General features: G+C 31.2%; 1 protein-coding gene across 1 annotated transcript in view; it reads left to right on the forward strand.

The window, feature by feature from the left end:
• CSMD1 (CUB and Sushi multiple domains 1) overlaps nt 1-19,954 on the forward strand; it is a 2,669,009-nt gene that overhangs the window by 2,191,105 nt on the left and 457,950 nt on the right. Inside the window, 2 exon segments of the mRNA XM_074287957.1 lie at nt 16,066-16,257; nt 16,787-16,913. Coding sequence (XP_074144058.1) covers nt 16,066-16,257; nt 16,787-16,913 — 319 coding nt within the window.

Here is a 19,954-nt window from a genome sequence, read left to right on the forward strand (position 1 = left end):
GTCACTGAAAATTAAAATATGTCAATTTAATTTGGATGAAACTATAAGTTTCTGCATGGAATTTCTGTACTTAATCATGTTCCGCAGCCCATGGTGACTCACAAGCTGCAGTTATCCTAATTACAAAAGAGAGAGACAGAAATGGGGGGGGGGGGGGGGAAGAGAGACAGAAAGAGACAGAGACAGAGATGGAGATATAGATATACTTATCACAGACAATATAGATAGATGATGAGTTGATCTATAATTAAAAAGAAAGAGAAGAATGAAATAGGTTGCCTTTGGAAAACTGCATAACTTTTCTAATAAACTCAAGTTTCCCATAATAGCAAAGGCCTGGTTTTAGAAATCTTAATTAGACTGGTACTACTATGTGCACCAAGGTATGAAATACAGCAGAGTCCTTATTATTTAAAATAACAAACATCACACAAAGAACAAAAGTGTGTGTAAGCAGGCTCCAAAAAATATTGAATGAGGAAACCCCAAGAAGAATATGATTAAAAAATGTCATCAAGGAACTATATAATAGGAAGAGAAGACAGATTGGTCAAAGGATGACATGTGGACAGTCAAACCATTTCCAGTGGTGCCCTCATGATTCCAGGAGAAATCATGGAAAATCACCAACATATTAGTTAGCTTCCCTATAGTGAATGAATGAGAAGACATTTATAAGAGTTACACAAATGATAAGCTATGAATTGGCTATGATCTCTGTCACTGTAAAAATCAGCCAGTAATGAAATTTTAAGGTTTACAAAGATCTTTACAAATATTACTTTATTTTATCCTCATGATGACCCTGATGAGTAGGGGTGCTATATTATCATCAACTTCCAGATAAAGAAACTGAAGCTAGCAGAAATTAGGTGATTTGCCTAGGATCTTACAGTTAGTAAATGTCTGAGACCAAAATTGAATTTGACACTTCTAGAATTCAGGCCAAGTTCTTTCTGTCCATTAAGTCATGTAGGTTATTCAAATCATTGATCAATTCAGATTTATTTCAATAAAATACAAAAAAAAATTAGTATATTTCCATTCTATTAAATTACTGTTGCTTTAAAGATTTCAGTATGTACTGAGAGCAGGTGCTTTATCTCTCCATGGAAAAAAAGAGGACATGTTAGGTTTCATTTTAGTATTATATAAGAATAGTATAATTATATATATATATATATATATATATATATATGCATATATATATATATATATATATATATATAAAATAGTAGTACCAATAGTAGAACATGTTTGTAGATTATATTGACAATAAATTTTATTTTAAGGCCTAGAGAATGAATGAAATGATGAATGAAACATTCCTGGATGAATACTATATAATATTTAAATAATGCTTAGAGGCAGTTTATTAAGAAGACTTCAATATTTCATTTAATCACAAGTACCCTTAAACTAAAAAATTCTAAATGTAATATTATTTTAATGAAGTAATCCATTCCAATAAAATTTAAGATTGTTGAAGACAGAAATTGCTTTTATTTTTTATGTTTGTCTTTGTCTTTGTATTTCTAACATCCTGAAAGCATACTTTAAAGATAATAAATGAATAAATTAATTAAAAATAAAAGAAATAAGAAAAAACTGTTCTTATTTTCAAATCTTGAGTTGAATTTAATATATTCACTTTTTTCTTTGATCTAAGCTGTTCAAAAAGTTAATATATTTCTTAGATAGCTATTTGGTGTCTTGCATTGTTCTGCATACTACAGAAAATTCTGAATATAAACACCTATTATTTTCCTCTTAACTCATTCCATGGTCTAATTTTTTTAAATTTCAATTGACAGCATAATTACACAAGAGTTGGGCACAACTGAAATGACTAGACAACAAAATGACTAACGCAATGCCTTGGACACACTAGGAGATTAATAACTGTTTATTGTTTGATTGAATAGCAAGAACATGAAGAATAAGCAAGACTTATTAGAAAAATTCCTGCCTTTGGAGCTAAAAACCTAACCCTGGCTTTGTCTTTGTTACTTAAATAAGTCAGTCACTTATCCTGGTCCCTTCCCACTGTGGTTTATATTTGGCTTAGAGAGAGAATGTATAGATGAGAAGGTTCTTCCAGTAATACATCTAAGAGAGTGAAGGCATAGACTGGATTAATAGCTGTGAAGGTATAAAAGGGGGATAAATGTGAGGGACAGGGCAAAGGATGAATTGATTTAGCTCAGTGACTAAGTTAGGGGAAAAGTTCAAGTAGGTGTGAAAGAGAATTCCTAGGACATCATTAACAAAAAGGGGGAATCCAAAAGAAGAATGAAGCTGGGAAGGAAGATAATAATTTAGTTGAATGTTGCAGATTTATATAGGAGACTGTTATTTCTCACTGTTGAACTCCTATGCCTAAACTATAGAAATACATTCCCTATTTTCAGAAAATTCCAACGGAATAAGCATTTTTTATTCTAGTTACAATAACTGTCAATGAGATTTGGACCATTGTCCTTGAGTTAGATTACACAATGAATGTTTCAGAGGAATACTGAGATAGAACTGGATGGCATTTACAAGTCACAATTAAGCTGATGGATAGAAGTCACTCACTCAGAAGTATTTGGCAAACAGTGAAATATTGAAAAAGATCTGGTATTCTTTCCTCCTGTTATTAAGGCAAACCAACAGTGAAATCGTAGTTACTGTCACTTCTCAGAAATTGATGGCTAGGGTGCATTACTTCAGCCTTCACATTATGTCATATGCTTTAACAATTATTTATTTGTTATGAAACAACAAGAGTAATAATACATGAATAATGAACCCAAGAATAAATTCAGGTGTTGTTAATACTTTACATATATGCAGTGCCTCTAAAGTGTTCAAAATGATTTCATAAATACCTAACCTTTTCTTTCAAAATCTCTTTGGTAGAGACATGATCAAGAATAATTTTAGTCATCCTCATATAAGGGTTGTGTAAAATAAAAAGGGGGAAATAGGAAAAGAAAGTGCAAGCCTTAATGTAGAAATGCCAAAGAATTCCTAGATATTATTTCAAACCTGCCCTTCACTTTGCCTTATTCTGTCCTCCCAAATTCCAACTCTGCCCAATGGGATCCAGATGCCTGACAGTAAATCTGACTCTTCAGTGCAGGGGCTCAGCTCTGCCCTCTATTCCATGCTTACTACTTGAGTAATGGCTCCTTTAGCCCAATGGTATATAGTCTTGTAATCATTCCCTAAATTGTCATACCTGCAGTTCTTCCTAAATGCCTACAAGGCATTATTCTGGGTGCAGGAATTACAACAAATGATAAATACTCTATGTCTTCCAGGTTTTGGAACTTATTAATAGCAACTCACTTTCTATATGTTCCTTTCAAAGGTCAAGAGATCTAGGGAAACAAGAAAGGTAAAGTAAAAAGAATAATGAATAAGAAGTCAGGAGATCTAAATTCTAATCTTAGCTCTGCTAGTAGTATATGACCTCAGACAAATCACCAAGTCTTTTGGATTCTATAATATGAGGGGATCAGACTAGATGATTTCTAAATTTCCTTTCAACTCTGGAATTTTATTATTTTCACTTTTGAAGCTGGTTAGTTTTTGGCCCTATTGGGGTGGAGAGAAAGACCTAAGATATCCTGCCCTGTAAAAAAGTGAAATTTGGGACTTTCTCATTAGCTCTGATGCCTGATAATTTTTTCTGAATAGAGGAATTTTGAAAGTCTAATGTTCATATGATGTTTTTTAAACTATAAACTTTCTCCACAAATTCTACTCAGTGCCAATAAATTAATTCTTATAATGAATATCTTGAATCCATTTGCTTTTTGCTGAAATGGACATAAAATTTACATGCTTTTCCTTATATTATTGGCATGCAGAGTAGTACAGTGAGAAGAGTATTTGGATTCACATCTTAGCTCTAACACAGCCTATGTAACATTGAGTAAGTCACTTAACAGTTCTAAGCTTCCATGCCCTCAATTCAGAGATTAGACTAGATAACTTTAAATGGCTCTAAATTTTTTTTTTTCCCTGAAAAAATATTTTGGTACATTGTTCAATTCCTGGGGAGTGGTCACTGTATAGATGTTATGAATGGAAAATCATTACATTCACATGAAATAATCAAGTGAACTTTTTTGCATAATTTCTATTCACTAATTCAGTCATTTTCAACTCTTTGTGACTTCTTGGTCATAAGGTCCTTCTGTTCTTCACCATATATTAAAAGGCTGTCCCAAGCTCATGTTCATTGCTCCCGTAGCTCATATCTATCCATTTCATCCTTGGCTGTCATCTTCTGCTTTTGCTTTCAATCTTTCCCAACATCAGGGAAAGATATCTAAGCTTCAACCTTATTATTTGATCTTTCAAAGGATAGTTTGAATCAAATTTCTTTCAGTATTAACTGATTTGATCTCCTTGCATTCCAAGGTACTCTTAAAAGTTTTCTCTAACACTACATTTTGAAAGTGTCAATTCTGTGGTACTCAGCTTTCCTTACAATCCAACTTTGAAACTTTGACAGTCATACATTGTTACTGGAAAAAAAAATAACAAAATAACAAACAAGAAAGCACATAGCTTTGATACAGCTACAGAGCTTTATTGGCAAGGTGATTTCTTCGCTTTTTAGTGTACTATACAGATTTGCCAAACTTTCCTTCCAAGGAATAAGCATCTTTTAATTTCTTGGCAACAGCCTCCATCTGCAATGATCTTTGAGCCCCAAAATAAAAAAATGAAACTGTTTCCATTTTTCCTCCTTCTATTTGTCAAGAAGTAATGGAACCATTTGCAATGACCTTAGTTTTCTCTTGCTTTTTAATGATAATCTTCAATGAGCTTTTATACTCTCAGCTTTTACCCTCCTCAGGGGCTTGTTAATCTTCACCTTTTACCAGAATGGTATTCACCAAATATCTGAGATTATTGATATTTCTCCTAGCAACCTTAATTCTGTCTTTTGAATCACCCAGTCTGTATTTCACATAATGCCCTCTGAATATAAGTTAGATAAATAATGTGACAGTACACAATTTTGTTGTACTCCTTTTCCCAATCTTATACAAATCAGTTTTTCCATATTTGATTCTAATTATTCCTTCTTGATTTATAGACAAGTTCCTCAGGAGATTAATAAACTGTGGGCACTTTTTGCATCTTTTTTTTAGAACTTGCAACATTTTGTATTGATCCACATAAAAGTTTTAGTGTAGTGAGTCAATGAAAAGAAACAGATTGTGTCTCTGTGTATAGGTGTTTTTTTTTTTTTTAATGTCCTTGCTTTCTCTATAATCCAGCAAATATTGGCAATTTGATCTTTAGTTTTTCTTCCCCTTTGAAAATTAGTATATCCTTCTGATAATTATTTCCCATATTGCTAAAGTCTAGCTTCAGTGCTTCAGTACTTCAGTATTCTTTTTATGTAAATTAGAACAAAAATTGTCAAAGCTATTCTTTAATATATATATATATAACCAAATATATCTCTATCATAGTTTCTATATTCTTATTAATAAAATTAATGTAAACAATTTAGCTGCATGTATGTATTTCAAAATGTATGAGTTATATGACCTAATTATCTGAAGTTTTAAAGTAACAAAAACTTAAAAGAAGTAATTACCAAATTTCTCAAGATCATAGAATTTTGAGTAGTTTCTGCAATGTTATAGCCAGAGAAAATTTGAAAAATTGTTATGTTTGACCTAATTGTAAGAAAAAGAAAAACTAGAATTTCTTAAATTATTATGTATTTCTGATGGTGATAATAATAACTAACATTTTTATAGTGCTTTTGTGACTATTTTACAAATGTCACCAGATTTTATCCTCATAGCAAGTTTGTGAGGTAGATGCTCTGATTATTCCTATTTTACAAAGAGAGAAACAGACACAGAACACTGTGCCTGGAACATAACAGGTGCTTAACAAATTTTTATTGACTGATTTAATTACTTGTGTAGCATCACATAACTAGAACCTGAAGCAAGATTTGAACTCAGGGTATTCTGACTCCAACTGGAGTACAATTATCTACTGAATCACCTATCTGCCTCTAATTGTGAGAATTTAAGACAAGTTTGCTAAAAAAAATAAAATAAATAAACAGCTTTTTGTGCTGCATGGTGAGGATGTATAATGCTTACAGCTATCAGTTTTGTCATAGTTATATCTGAGACTTTAATAACAACTAGCATTTGTATAGTGTCTCTTACATGTCAGGTACTATGCTAAGAGCTTTATAAGTATTATTTGATTCTCATAACAATTCTGAAAAATAGGTACTGTTATTATCCCCATTTTATAGTTTAGGAAACTGAGTGACTTGTTTATGGTCACACAGTTAAGAATAGGCTTAGGTCAAATTTGAAATCAGATCTTCATGACTACATTCTTAGAGTTATATTCACTACATCACCTTGTTCTCTTGCTGTTATTTGAAAGTATGTTTCTAAAAACAAGCCCTCAGGCATATGGAAAGACTTGAGATGTAAATGAAGCTATGGGAAGAAAGAAGTATTCCCTAAATGTAGTGTTTATTTTTCAACTAAGACATACTTTCAAGGGGAAGTAAAATAGTAAAGAAGAACACACTTTAAAAAAATACATGATCAAGATAAATCCTGTCCTCTAGTCATTGCAGGACCCTTATGATTTTCCTTTTCTTGTGGTATACTCATGCTGTTCAATTTTAGCACAGAATCTCTGAAATATATATTAGTCTATTGCACTTCTTAGGCCTGTTTCCTGATGAATATGGTGTCTTCTACTTCCAAAGAAAGATGCTATGACCAGTAGCAGAGAGAGGAAGAGAGAAATGTCTCTTAACTTTCCCCAGCTCCTTACCAGAAGATTAGGAGTGAATCCATCCCAAAAGCTGTATTTTTCTCACTAACTATAGTTATCTCCTGACTGACTCTAAATAGAACGTTCTTTTTTAAGCGTCCCTTTAAACAGAAAGGCCAATCCTATAACCAGCTGATGACTAGCTTAATAGAATAACATTTTCTATCTCAAAAAGGATAAGAAATATTAAGTACTATAACACATTATGTATGGGATTGCCTGTCATCTAGGGGAGGGAGGGGAAAATTTGGAAAAGTTAATACAAGGGATAATGTTGTAAAAAAAAAAATTACCCATGCATATGTACTGTCAAAAAATTATAATTATAAAATTAATAAAAAAAAGAAAAAAAGAAATATTAAGTATTTACTTAACATTTTTCCATTTCTTGTCCCATACAGTCTGCAAGCATATCAATTCTCCATAGTTTCTATTACTTTAATTTTATATTCTATGATATTGTCAAGTGAATTGGAGTAAAATCAATGAGATCCCTTGATCAGTCATCACTACCATTATATTAACTAAAATTTCTTCCAATGTGACTATTAGGGTATATAACATACAGCAAATAATATACATGATTAGATGTAAAATCTAAAGCCCCATGGATTTTCACATTAATATGTATTGCCACCTGCCTATGCTCCTGATTCCTTAACTTTGTAGGTCCTCAATATTAAAAATCTGTTGTACACTGCAACCTCAGAGAAAGTTCTCCTGTGTTATTTTTGGGTACAATGAAGGAGGCTTGATTATATGAGGTCATTCCTGACAGCTTTTCCTATCAAAAAAAATGATGCTGTCTACCTTGGATTATGGCCAAAACTTCCCCATGTTTAGAATAAAATGGATATTAAAAGCTTGAAAAATTCCAGTTTGAAACTATAGTCTGCTTAGAATGATAGACACCTCTGAGAATGACTCCTGGCAGTGTAAACTGTGCTCTACTTGTTCCATGATTTTAAGTTACCCATTTGATAAACACCAATCTCTCTCCAGTGGAAATTCTATAATGAGCCTTACTATTTGACTTAAATTCTGACCTTGGGTAATCTAACCAATGATTTCAACTTGTAACCAAGAAATCAGCTTCTCCTCTGAGAAATCATTCTGGTAGCATGCATAGTTCAATATTTACATTCATTATCTCATTGGGGAGGGGGAAAGGAATTCTTCTACTGGTATAGCCCCTGTAATCTTTGCCTTTATCTTTCTGTAAATCCTCCATAATGCATCTATCGGATGCATTGGAAAGCCTTTCTCTAGTTAAAAAAACAAAAAAAAACAAACAAAAAAAAAAAGTTCTTAATCGGGAATCTCCAAATCATGTATAAATTTCAGAGGACATAGGAAGTTGAAAGAAAAAAATACATTTTTATTTCAGTATAATTTGTAATCTATGTTTTTGTATGCATTTAAAAACTAAGAAAGGATCCTTAGCTTTTGCCAGGCTATCAAAGCCAGGAGACAGACAGACAAACACACACACACACACACACACACACACACACACACACCGGCTATATTTGCTTTAGTTTTTTTAATGCTTCATAACTAAATACCAGTTTTGTACATAGGCTATTTATCTGTATGTGCTGGTTTCATCATATGATCCACTTCCCTATTTTTCTGATCATAGATGTTCCCAATAATTTCTGTAATAACATTTTAACATTTCACAGGTCAATATTTGTAATTTATGCTCATATTATACCTATCATGACCCTGTGGATAACTTTTGTTGTTGATTTTTTGATAATTGTAGTATTACATGATTCACAATTTAAAAACATCATAATTTGACAGGAAAGAAGATATAACAAATATAAAAGGAAGAAGCAATTGTCATTTAATTAAATCAAAAGCAGTTAAGGAAATGATTTTAAAAGATAGTATAACTATAAAAATGAAATATTAATTTGCTCTTCACAAAAAGGATGATTTAAATTTTAAAAAGCAAATTCCCCCAACCCCTGACTGACAAGAGTTGTGTTTACAAAATGGATCAGTTTATATTGTAGGAAATAAATGAGGACTAAACTTTGCTGCTTGAGTGAACCAAAAATAAAAATATAATGGGAAAAATGAGAAGTATATTCCTTTCATTTCTTTTCTAAAGAGGTATAAACCAGAGAGTTAATGTTTTTAAATAAGTATTAATATAAATATTTTATATAGTTTGCTTGCTATGGTAAAATCACTTTCGATTCTTTACATATGGCCATATCATTTAATTCATCAAGGGACTTTTAAAATAAATAGGCAAAATTGCTTACTCAAAATTAAACAAATAGGTCTTAAATAAAATAAGGAGAGAGAAAACAGATCTCTATAAACACTTAAGAATTTTCAGTTCTTCATGACAGAATACATCAAATATTCATAAATTACAAGTATTTTTCTTCCCCAATTACATTTTCAAAACTCACCTGGGCATGAAAGTACATTCTGAAGGGCTACTTAGAGTAGTGGAAAAACTCTAGTTATTATAATTCTCATCGTTCAGCCTAGGTGAATGAAATGGATTATGTCTGAAGCAGGTTCTTTTTACACAGAAGTGCTTCATTCTAGAGATAAGAACAAGACCAAATACTTGGAAATTAAAAGGTTGTATCCTTTAATATTGACTTTTTAAGACTTTGAATAGACAAAGAAGTTGCTTCTTAAAAATATTATGGCTAGATAATTAAAAAGAAAAAAAAAACAATTACAGTGTTAACTTTCCATTCTTGTGGATATTTGAACATATTTATAACTAGGAATATTCTATTATTGGCATATCTTCTCTTTATTTGCTCCCAAATTGGAACATTGGACACTGGAAATGGATATTTGCTACTAAGTTAAGAGGACAATTTCATTTTAATATAATTCCATTTTTTTTTTGTCCTTTTGTCCTTATAAAATAAGATTTGATAAAAATTTATCTATTAATACTTATCAAGACTTTTCATTTCAACAAAATAGAAAATATAAGCATGTATATGTAAAGTAGGAGTTTATAATTTAAAGTCCCAAAGTAGAAAATATAGACTTTTATCTCTACTTGCTTTACAACTTTAAAAAACCTCATAAAATGGCAGCTAGTTGGTACAGTAGATAGAGCACCAGCTCTGAAGTGAGAAGAACTTGAGTTCAAATCTGAACTCAGATACTTAACACTTCCTAGATGTGTGACCCTGGACAAGTGACTTAACCCCAATTGCCTCAGCAAAAAATAAACAAAAACACCTCATAAGTCATCAGACTAAATTACTTAAATTATATAAATTCATATTAAAGATAATCATTATATTGCTTGAGAAGATAATCTTTAATAAGTTTAAGTATGAGTTGTCCTTCATATATTTCAGGATTCATCTAGCTTATCCTACTATAAGAATTAGATTCTTTGTTAAAATAACTTAAAACAGTATCTTACATATTATACCAGGGTCAATGTACATTGTCATTTGAATATAAATTAGAGGAAAATTCAGTTCTAATCTACTCTATTCACCAAACAGAATCATGAAATCTGAAAGTTTAAAGTGTTTCAGAAGGTTTCTAATTGAATACATATGTAACTAGAAATCTCCTATACAATATTCCTAACAAGTGGTGATTTGGCCTTCTCTGGAAGACTTATAGTGAAGGGAAAGCCACTAATCCTTGTCATCAATCTATTCTCTTTTTGAATGGTTTGAAATGTTAGAAAATTAATTCCAAATATCCCTTCCACATAACAGCCTTTTAAATACTTGAATATAATTTTCATATTGCTCCTATGTCTTCTTTACTCTAGGTTGAAAATTCTTCATTCATGGGGCAGCTATGTGGTGCAGTGGATAGAGCACCAGCCCTGAAGTCAGGAGAACCTGAGTTCAAATCTGATTTCAGATACTTAATACTTCCTAGCTGTGTGACCCTGAGCAAGTCACTTAGCCCCAATTGCCTCAGCAAAAAAGAAAAAGAAAGTTCTTCATTCTTTCCATTGATCCTCATTTAGTGTGGATTTCAATACCACTCACTATTTTCTTGTCTTTCCTGGGACCTTCTCAGCTGCTCAATAGCCTCCTAAACTTAGTACACTATTCAACTTACATAGTTGTGTCAGCTGTACAGTTTGTTAGCATGCTATATTTGCCTATAGTAAAGACATGAAAATGATTTCAAATAGCATGGGGGCAAGAATATATCCTTAGAATATAATGAGAGATCTCCCTCTAAGTTGTCAACTATATATTAATGATTCTTCTCCAGGCCTAGTCCTTTCACATATTTTGAATCTATCTGTTATATCACATCTTTCCTACATGTCCACAAGTAAATCATTGTTAGACACTGTCAAATGTTTTCCTTAAACCTAGCTATGCTTTGACTACTAAAAGGAAGCAAATCACATTAGGAAAGGGAAAGGGAAAGGAATAGTAATTTATTGAGCATACTCTATATGCCAGGGACTGTGCTAAGCACTTTGAAAATATTATCTAATTTGATTCTCACAACAATTCTGTAATATTATATCAGTCCTACCTAACTCTTCCCGACCCCATTTAGGGTTTTCTTGATAAAAATACTGGAGTGATTTGCTGTTCCTTTCTTCAGCTCATTTTTAAGGTGAGGAACTAAAATAATTAAGTGACATGCTCAGGATTACACATTACTTATTAAGTATTTTAGTTCTTATGTTTGGGTGATACAGGGTCAGTGCTCTATTTACTATACCACATGCTTTCCTCTTTATGAAGTAAAGTCTTTTCTTATCTCCATTTTACATTTGAGGAAACTAAATGAGGCAGATAGAATTGAAGTGACTTATTTAGGATTATTCAATTAAATAAGTATCTGAGACTAGATTTGAATTTAGATCTTCCTAACTCCAAGCCCATCACTCTATCCATTGCATCATACAGCTGCCTTACTTTTCAAGTGTCTCTTTTTTAAAAATAAAGGTAAGTTGGACAGCATTACAACATATAAATAGTAATTGCCATTAACATAATTGGCAAAATCTGTGATTTCTTGATTCTCAGTGAAGAAATCACTTATTCCAATGCAGATCAACAATAATTCTTTACTATATATCAAATCATATCTTAACATATCATCATCATCATGATAAAACAATTTATATTTATATAGTGCTATATATACCTATAGATTTAAAATTAATTTTCCCAATAATCCTGCAAGGTAGTTAAAACATCTTATGTTAATTGATGAGAATACTAATACAGATTTTAAAGGAATTGCTTACATTTTATGTATCAAAATTTTGATGGAACTCTGAATCAAAGCAAAGTCGGTTGTTTGTTTTAATAAGATTTCATTCTCTTCCTACTGAACTGCTACTTTTCCAGCCTTTGAGTATATATAAGTATTTCATGTTATGTAGTTAGAAGACCACTGTATAGGTATTCAAATGACAGCTTTTAATATCAAATCTGCCACTAATTTTGCTGTGTGATTTTGGTAAAAATCATTTAATCTTATAGGAGGCCTTTACAGTATTTTCTAATTCTACAATTTTCATATTATTTTTTCCAACTAGGCATGAAAAGCTTATATAACTCAAGAAATCTTAAGAGGAAGATTTTTCTCTCTTAGGCTGGGGAAACTGAAGAAATAAACACATTCTTAGTTGTTCCATATACTTGTAAACCTTTTGACAATTCAAAGAAAAATGTTCCAGATAATTATATTGTGGAGGACTACAAGTATGACACTATTTATAGAATTCATAATCTAGTGAAAGAATTTTGAACAGAAAACAAAATTTTCATGATGACATCAAGGACACAGTTGTTTCCTGGAGAGTAGGGGTATGGAAGGAGGAAGATAATAGAACTACATCATGTGAAAAAGACAGCTGGTTGCAGAAAGAGTGATTGACAGATCACTAATAACTTGGTTTAAAAAGAAAGAACATCTGCATGACAAGCTGCAGTTTTAAAAAAAGGTATATTTTGGATTAAGTAATATGGATGATAGTAAGAAAACAGATGTTTCCCTAAAAAATTTATTCCCAAATAAAATTGAAGAATATCTGCCTATATTTGTATGTCTCTATTTTTTTTAAACACCAACCAAAAAAAATCTAAACTAATTTATATATACACATATGCATTCTTAAAACTTTGAGCATTCATTGGCTTAGGAAGTACATTATGGAGGTTGTATTAAACATATAGTGTATTATGCTTAGAGTCAGAAAGGCCTTAATTCAAATATATCTTCATACACTTGTTAACTGCATGACCCTGAACAAGTAACTTACTTGAGTGTGCCTCATTTTCTTCATTTGAAATATAAAAGAGTTGGACCCAACGACCTATAAGATTCTATCCATTGCTAAATCTACTATCCTGTAAATCCTCTGGATTATTTTATAATCATGAATGAATGAAATTAATTTTTCTATTCATTTATCCATGCATTTATACTTATCAATACCTCACAAAACATGCATGTTTAAATGAAAACCTCTACAAAAGGGTACTGAGACTACTTTTACAAACCACATATAAGAATTTTTTTCATTGCATCATACTCACACTTTGTTGATTTCTAGAGAAAGGAAAGTCACTCTCTTAATAGACAGTTGTATTTCTTAAGAATTTCCACTAACGATGGGAAGAAATAATCTTAATAATCCCTCTGTTTTAGGGCTTTAACCCTAGCAGATAAACAAAAATATGTTTTTACCTTCATTTTTAAAACCTCAAGAGATGGATTCCCCAAAACTCTCACTTCAGCCTATGCTCCTCGATGATGCTTCAGTCACTCATTTGCACTACTTTATCTGAATATATCCAAGCAATTTGCTTATTTAATATTCTCCCCTCATCTAATAAATTGATAGTTGGGGTTTAATTTTTGTTGGGTTTTTTGATCAGATAGTAGTATCCATTCACAAAATTTAAGTTTCCTTTTCTTCCTTTACCCCCATACAAAGCATATACCTTTTAAAATACCTACCTACATTTGTCTAATATCAAAATTACAAGGTGAAAAGTAAGGTTAATCTAATTATTAATGTTATATTAATACATATATAATTTATATGTATATATATATATATATATAATAATTTATACAAATTATTTTCTCATACAATCTATATTATGGTGGTCAAGTTACTTAACTTTCCTAGAACTTGGTTTCCTTGATTATACAATGAAAAAATTGGAATAAATGAGCACTGAGGTCCCTTTCAATTATAAATCAGTGACCTTATAAGTGATTTTTTAAGAAGTTAAAAAGTTATGAATTTTTATATTCTTAATGATGGAAGAGACTTTAAGTATTATTTCATCTAACTCCCCAATATAAATTCTGAATAACCACTGTCAAGAGTCAAATATGACTAAATATGACTAAAATGACTGAACAGCAATAAATATTTTTTTTTTTTACTCCAGAGTCAATATTCTTTCCACTATGTCAATAATTGATCACCTCCCATGTCAAAGGCATTGTCCTAGGTCCTTGGGTTAAAAAAAAACAAAAACAAAAACAAAAAAAACAATAAAACTTAGTCTTTGACCTCAAAGAACTTGCATTCTTTTGGTTTTGACCAGACATTTGCCTCTGCCCTAAGCCATAAGAATGTTAGCATTAAAACGCAGTATTTTCCGATTTATATATTTTCCAAGTGAAAATTGAATAATTCACTTTTTAGTAGTTCTAATAAATATGATATTGTTTAGGTTGTCATTTGTGTCTTGAATCATAATTACAGTCACTCTTTACTTAACAATTATAACAAAGCATAATTAGTAAGTTAGAAAAAAAACTGAGGCCATTATCACACCTATACAAGTTACCATTTCTTGCCATTCTGATTAAAATATAGGTACCTTCTCCAATCACCTTCATGCATAATCATTTCAGAAAATGATCTTTATTATTGTTTCTTTTGAACATGAGAATGAGATAAATATCATGTTTTTAGAGAAGTTTTCTAAGAGGTTGATATCCTGGTAGGCATTCTTGAATGGTTTTGTGGAAATGGGAAAATACTTTCAGGAACTATGAAAGGAAAATAGAGCAAATAACCCATGTAAGACCTAATCCAAGTTTTAAACCATACTTCTGAAAATTGTCAAAATTTACATCCTGAAGTGGGGGAGAAATATATGAAAGTATAAGGCTGTCTTCTCAGATCACCTACAAAATATTGCTTCACATAAAAACAATGTATTATACAGTTTTGAGTGCAGGCAAGCCTAAATCTTTCTATCAGTCATCTCTTTCTTTGTATTTAATAGCTTATATTCTCTCATTCATTATACTGATTTATTTATTGAATTTTTTTATGAAGGGAATTGCTCAACTCAGAGACCTATCTCAAAAATGAATATAACATGTGGCTATTTTAGGGATCTTAATGCTTTCACAGGAGAAGAACTATATTCTTTTTCTTCTAAGTCATGAGTTCTTTGAAGGAAAGGGGCTGAGGACAATAAATTATCTGAGCTCAAAATTGGTACTAACAATTCAGTCCCTGTTTAAAACTATGTTGAGAAGAAGCACCCATAACTGCAGTTCTCCTTTCTGGATGTAAAGTCCGTGTGAAAAACAGAAACAAAACAAAGGTGGAGCAAAGTGAGACAAAAGTGGGGAGGACATCAGTAAGTGGTTGGGAAAACTTTGAAACACTGAAAATGCTAATTAATCAGTTGGTGACTACCAGTGAAACTTGCTTTAACGAGTGATTATATAGACTTCATGAATGGAAGAAAAATCTTTAAGAGCCTGAAGTTGTAACAGCAAATTAACTGATCAATAAGTTATCAAACATTTACAGAAAAGGTGCTTAAACATGAAGGGGAACACTGTATTTCCTTTTGATAATTACTGAAAAGGGGGTAGCTAGGTGGCACAGTGAATAGAGCACCAGTCTTGAATTCAGGAGGACCAGAGTTCAAATCTGATCTCAGACACTTAACACTTCCTAGCAATGTGATCCTGGGCAAGTCACTTAACCCCAGCCTCAAAAAAAAAAAAAAAAAAAAGAAAAGAAAAAGAAAAAGATAATTACTGAAAAGAAGTTGTCATTTATTTCTTTCTCCTTTCACTCTTTTAGAAAATATTTTTTCCATTTATATATAGTCTTCTCTGCCACACATATACATTAAAATATGGAATAGATGATTGCTAAGCTTCAAGTTCAAAGATTTTATCTTTTCTTCTTTCTACTGACAACTTGTATTTCCTGTTTTATTTATTTTTTTCCCCTTAAAGGTTTTGATCTAGTGAAATGTGAAGATCCAGGAATCCCAAATTATGGCTATAAGATCCGAGATGAAGGGCATTTTACTGACACCACTGTCCAGTACAGCTGTAATCCTGGGTATGCGATGCATGGTAGTAGCACCATGACCTGCCTGAGTGGAGACCGAAGAGTGTGGGACAAGCCTTTGCCTTCTTGCATTGGTAATATTGAATAGGTCATTCAGAAGCAGTGTGCAACACTGTCAACCTTTCATTCTAGTAACATGTATGTTTAATCATGCCTCTGAACTTTTGGAGAGAAGGTTCTCTTTAGGAAATACTCTGATTAAGATAAAACTCCATTTCTCTTAAAATTTTGTAGTTCTTTCCAGCTCTTCTTTATCCTTGTACATATTGTGAATTTTTGAAAAATGGAAATGATACTTTATAAAGATATCTTATTGAAATGCTTAATACACATGCTTATTGAGACTGAAAGCATTGCATTATTTTCATATTTTCTGACATATCAGAAATTGGTATTTTTTCAATTGATGATATGAAGAGTTTTAGGGAATGATGAGGCTAAGGAGATAAGGAGAGAAATAATGTTTAAAATGTTCTAAAATGGTAAAAAAAAAAAAAAAAAATCATAGTTTTAGTTTTCCCTTAAAATGTTAATCAATGTAGAAAAGTAGTTACTGTGTCCAAGGTAGGATTACATATTGATATTCTTTTGTTTTCTCCTCAGCTGAATGTGGTGGTCGAATCCATGCTGCCACGTCTGGGCGGATTTTGTCTCCAGGTTACCCAGCACCTTATGATAATAATCTTCACTGCACATGGATCATAGAGGCAGACCCAGGAAAAACCATTAGGTAGTCATTTTATCATGTTATGTTCTTTTGGAGAATGAAGGTTCAGTGTTATGTGTATTTAAAAAAAAGGGAGAAAGTCATATAACATTAGGCAGTTATCTTTCAGCTATGGAAGAAAACCCATAAGCAACCCAGGATTTATGTCCATCTGCTATAATGACTGTCCAATATGGAATTTCTGCACTTCTCTTTGATTTAACTTCTTTTTTGAAAAGATATTTGGGAATCTTGGATTAAAATGTTCTGAGTAGACATACCCAGAATACATGTTTAAAGGCATGTTAAAATAACACAAGAAAAGTATCTATTCCTCAGATATATATAAGAAGAAAATAATTAAACTATAAAAAATGTTAGAAAAAAGAGCAAAGTAATTTTAACTCTTTTGAAAATCTGAATTGATTCTAGTGAACTTTATGAAAACATGTCAAACAAAACTAAATAATTCATATTAAGACCTCAATATATTTTTAAGTTGAAAATTCAGCATAAAAGCAAAGTATAATTATTTTGATAGCCTCCAAGTGAATACATATAAAATTTCAATAATAAAGGAAAATAGAATGGAGTGAAAGAGTATGTATATTTTAAGTTTGTCACTCTCTCATTTTACGAAGTTTATCTTTCCTGAAACTCATTTTGACTTCTTTTATGGGAATTGTCAATTAATAGTATATTAGAGCACTGGATTTGGAATCAGATAATTGATATGAATCTATTTCTTAGCATCTGTGTGATCTTGTCCAGCTCACTGTCCACTTCTGTACATCTGTGTCTTCCCCTGTCAAATTAGTAGACTAGACTAAATTTCTCTAAGATCCCCTTGAGTCCTAAACCTATCATCTATGAATTTCTAGCCCTTTCAAAAAAAGACCCTTCATCTATCAATATCCAGCAATCTAGGATTAACAAGGTGATGCAGTAGATAGAACATTGGACCTGAAATCAGAGAACTAAGATCTAATCTCATCTCTGACACTTATTAACTGTATGGTCCTGGGAAGGTTATCCAACTTATGTTTACTGATTTCTTCACCTGTAAAATGAGAAGAATAATAGTACTTCTCCGCTAGGGCTATTGTGAGGATCAAATGAGATAATAATTTTAAAGAGCTTAGTACAGTGTTTGGGACATAGTAATCATCATATAAATGTTAGCTATTGTTATTATCAATGTAGAATTAGCATTAGTGGATAGTATAAAAATTAAATGTAACCATGTAAACAGAACAGTTATGTGTTTTTGCACAATAACTCGTGAATGAGAATAGATGGAAAAATATTATCACCTGTCATTTCTAAAAGTAAAGGGAGATTTTAAAACTATAAAGGTTGGAATGCAACTTAAAAAGAGAAGCATTTGAATGACAGAATGTATATTGAACACATAGTATGAAAATCAATGTCCCTAATTTAGCACCTAGCACAGTGTTAGGATTGTTTGCTGATTGATTACTAGAAGGCAAATAGTATTTCCCAATTGTAATATACTATAAATGTAACATTATTCTTATTATCAATTATATAATGTATTTCCAAAGTCTTAGTGCAGTTTTAAGTTATTGAAACTTAAAACTGACTTGCATTAAGTATATTTAATAATGGGGGCAGCTAGGTGGCGCAGTGGATAGAGCACCAGCCTTTAATTCAGGAGGACCTGAGTTCAAATCTGGTCTCAGACACTTAACACTTCCTAGCTGTGTGACCCTGGGCAAGTCACTTAACCCCAGCCTCAAAATAAATAAATAAATAAATAAATAAATAAATAAATAAATAAATAAATAAAATAAAATAAGTATATTTAATAATTTTAAGCTAAAAAAGCTTAAAATTACTCTTAGCCTTTGCTCATATTCTAATGGGGCTGGTTGTTAAAAAAAATCATTTTAAAAACTCTTAAGAAATATCCTCAAAATTTGAATTTTGCTTTTATTTAAAATGATATGCTTATATATGTACATAGATATGTATTATGGTTATGTCTAGAAGAGAAATAAGAATATAATTAACTATAAATCTGAATTTATGTAAGGGATTTATTTAGAAAGCAGTGATAGCCAGACTTTTAAAATTGTTTTGTGGAGGAAAAGGCTCTGAAATTAAATTAATTTAAGGAAGCCACTAAAACAGCATTGCCAACACATTAGAACCAAACCAAACCAAAACAAAATGGCTATTCTTTCCATTTACCTGTAAGTGGATTGCATTACAAGTCACATTTCTAATTAATATAAGACAAAATGAACCCTTCCTGCTTTCATGCTGAATTCATTTTCTGGTTTCCTAGTTCTTAGAGCTATAATCTTTCAGCTTGTTTTCCTCCCTATCAATAAAGAAAGAAAACTAAGTTTAGAGAATTGCAGAAGTGTGCTGCTTTGACAACTAAGCTCTTTATTTCCATAATACAAACATATGCTTGAAAGTGGTTTGGTGTTTAGAGAAACATAAATTGTCATAAATTGTAAGGAGACCTAAGATCAGGTTATCTCAGAAAATCAGTGCTATAGTACAGTTGTGTGAAGCAAAATTAGCAATTCTGTAGTCATATTCAGTGTAAGTTTTCTCTTTTTGCTCCTTTTTTTAGTCATTAATCTTTTTGTCATGCCTTTTTTCATAACTTTTTCATCTTTCTAGCTTATTTTTATTTTTTTGACTTTTTCTTATCCTTTTTTAAATAATGCTTCAAGTTTTTAAAATGTTATTTTCTATCAAGATTTTATAAATCTGGATTGTTGAGTACATGATTAAAAAGAAATGAAACTTTTAACAGTTCTTCAGGTAGCCTAGTTCTTTACATGCGCTGACTTATTTATTTATTTATTTTTTAGGTTTTAAACTCTATTGGCTATTCTTTATTTCCATGGTACTTTATACAAGGTTATTAAAAGTGTTTTTTTTCTTTAATGTAAAAAACAAAACCAAAAATATTGTTATAGGTGATTTGGGCTTGGAGGAAGTTTCTAATTTAAACATATATATTAAGAAGTAACTATCTGAGTTGAATTTAATTAAAAGTTTAATCACAAGAGGTTATTGTAAAT

The sequence above is a fragment of the Sminthopsis crassicaudata genome, chromosome 2, assembly GCF_048593235.1.
Source record: "Sminthopsis crassicaudata isolate SCR6 chromosome 2, ASM4859323v1, whole genome shotgun sequence".
NCBI lineage: Eukaryota > Metazoa > Chordata > Mammalia > Dasyuromorphia > Dasyuridae > Sminthopsis > Sminthopsis crassicaudata.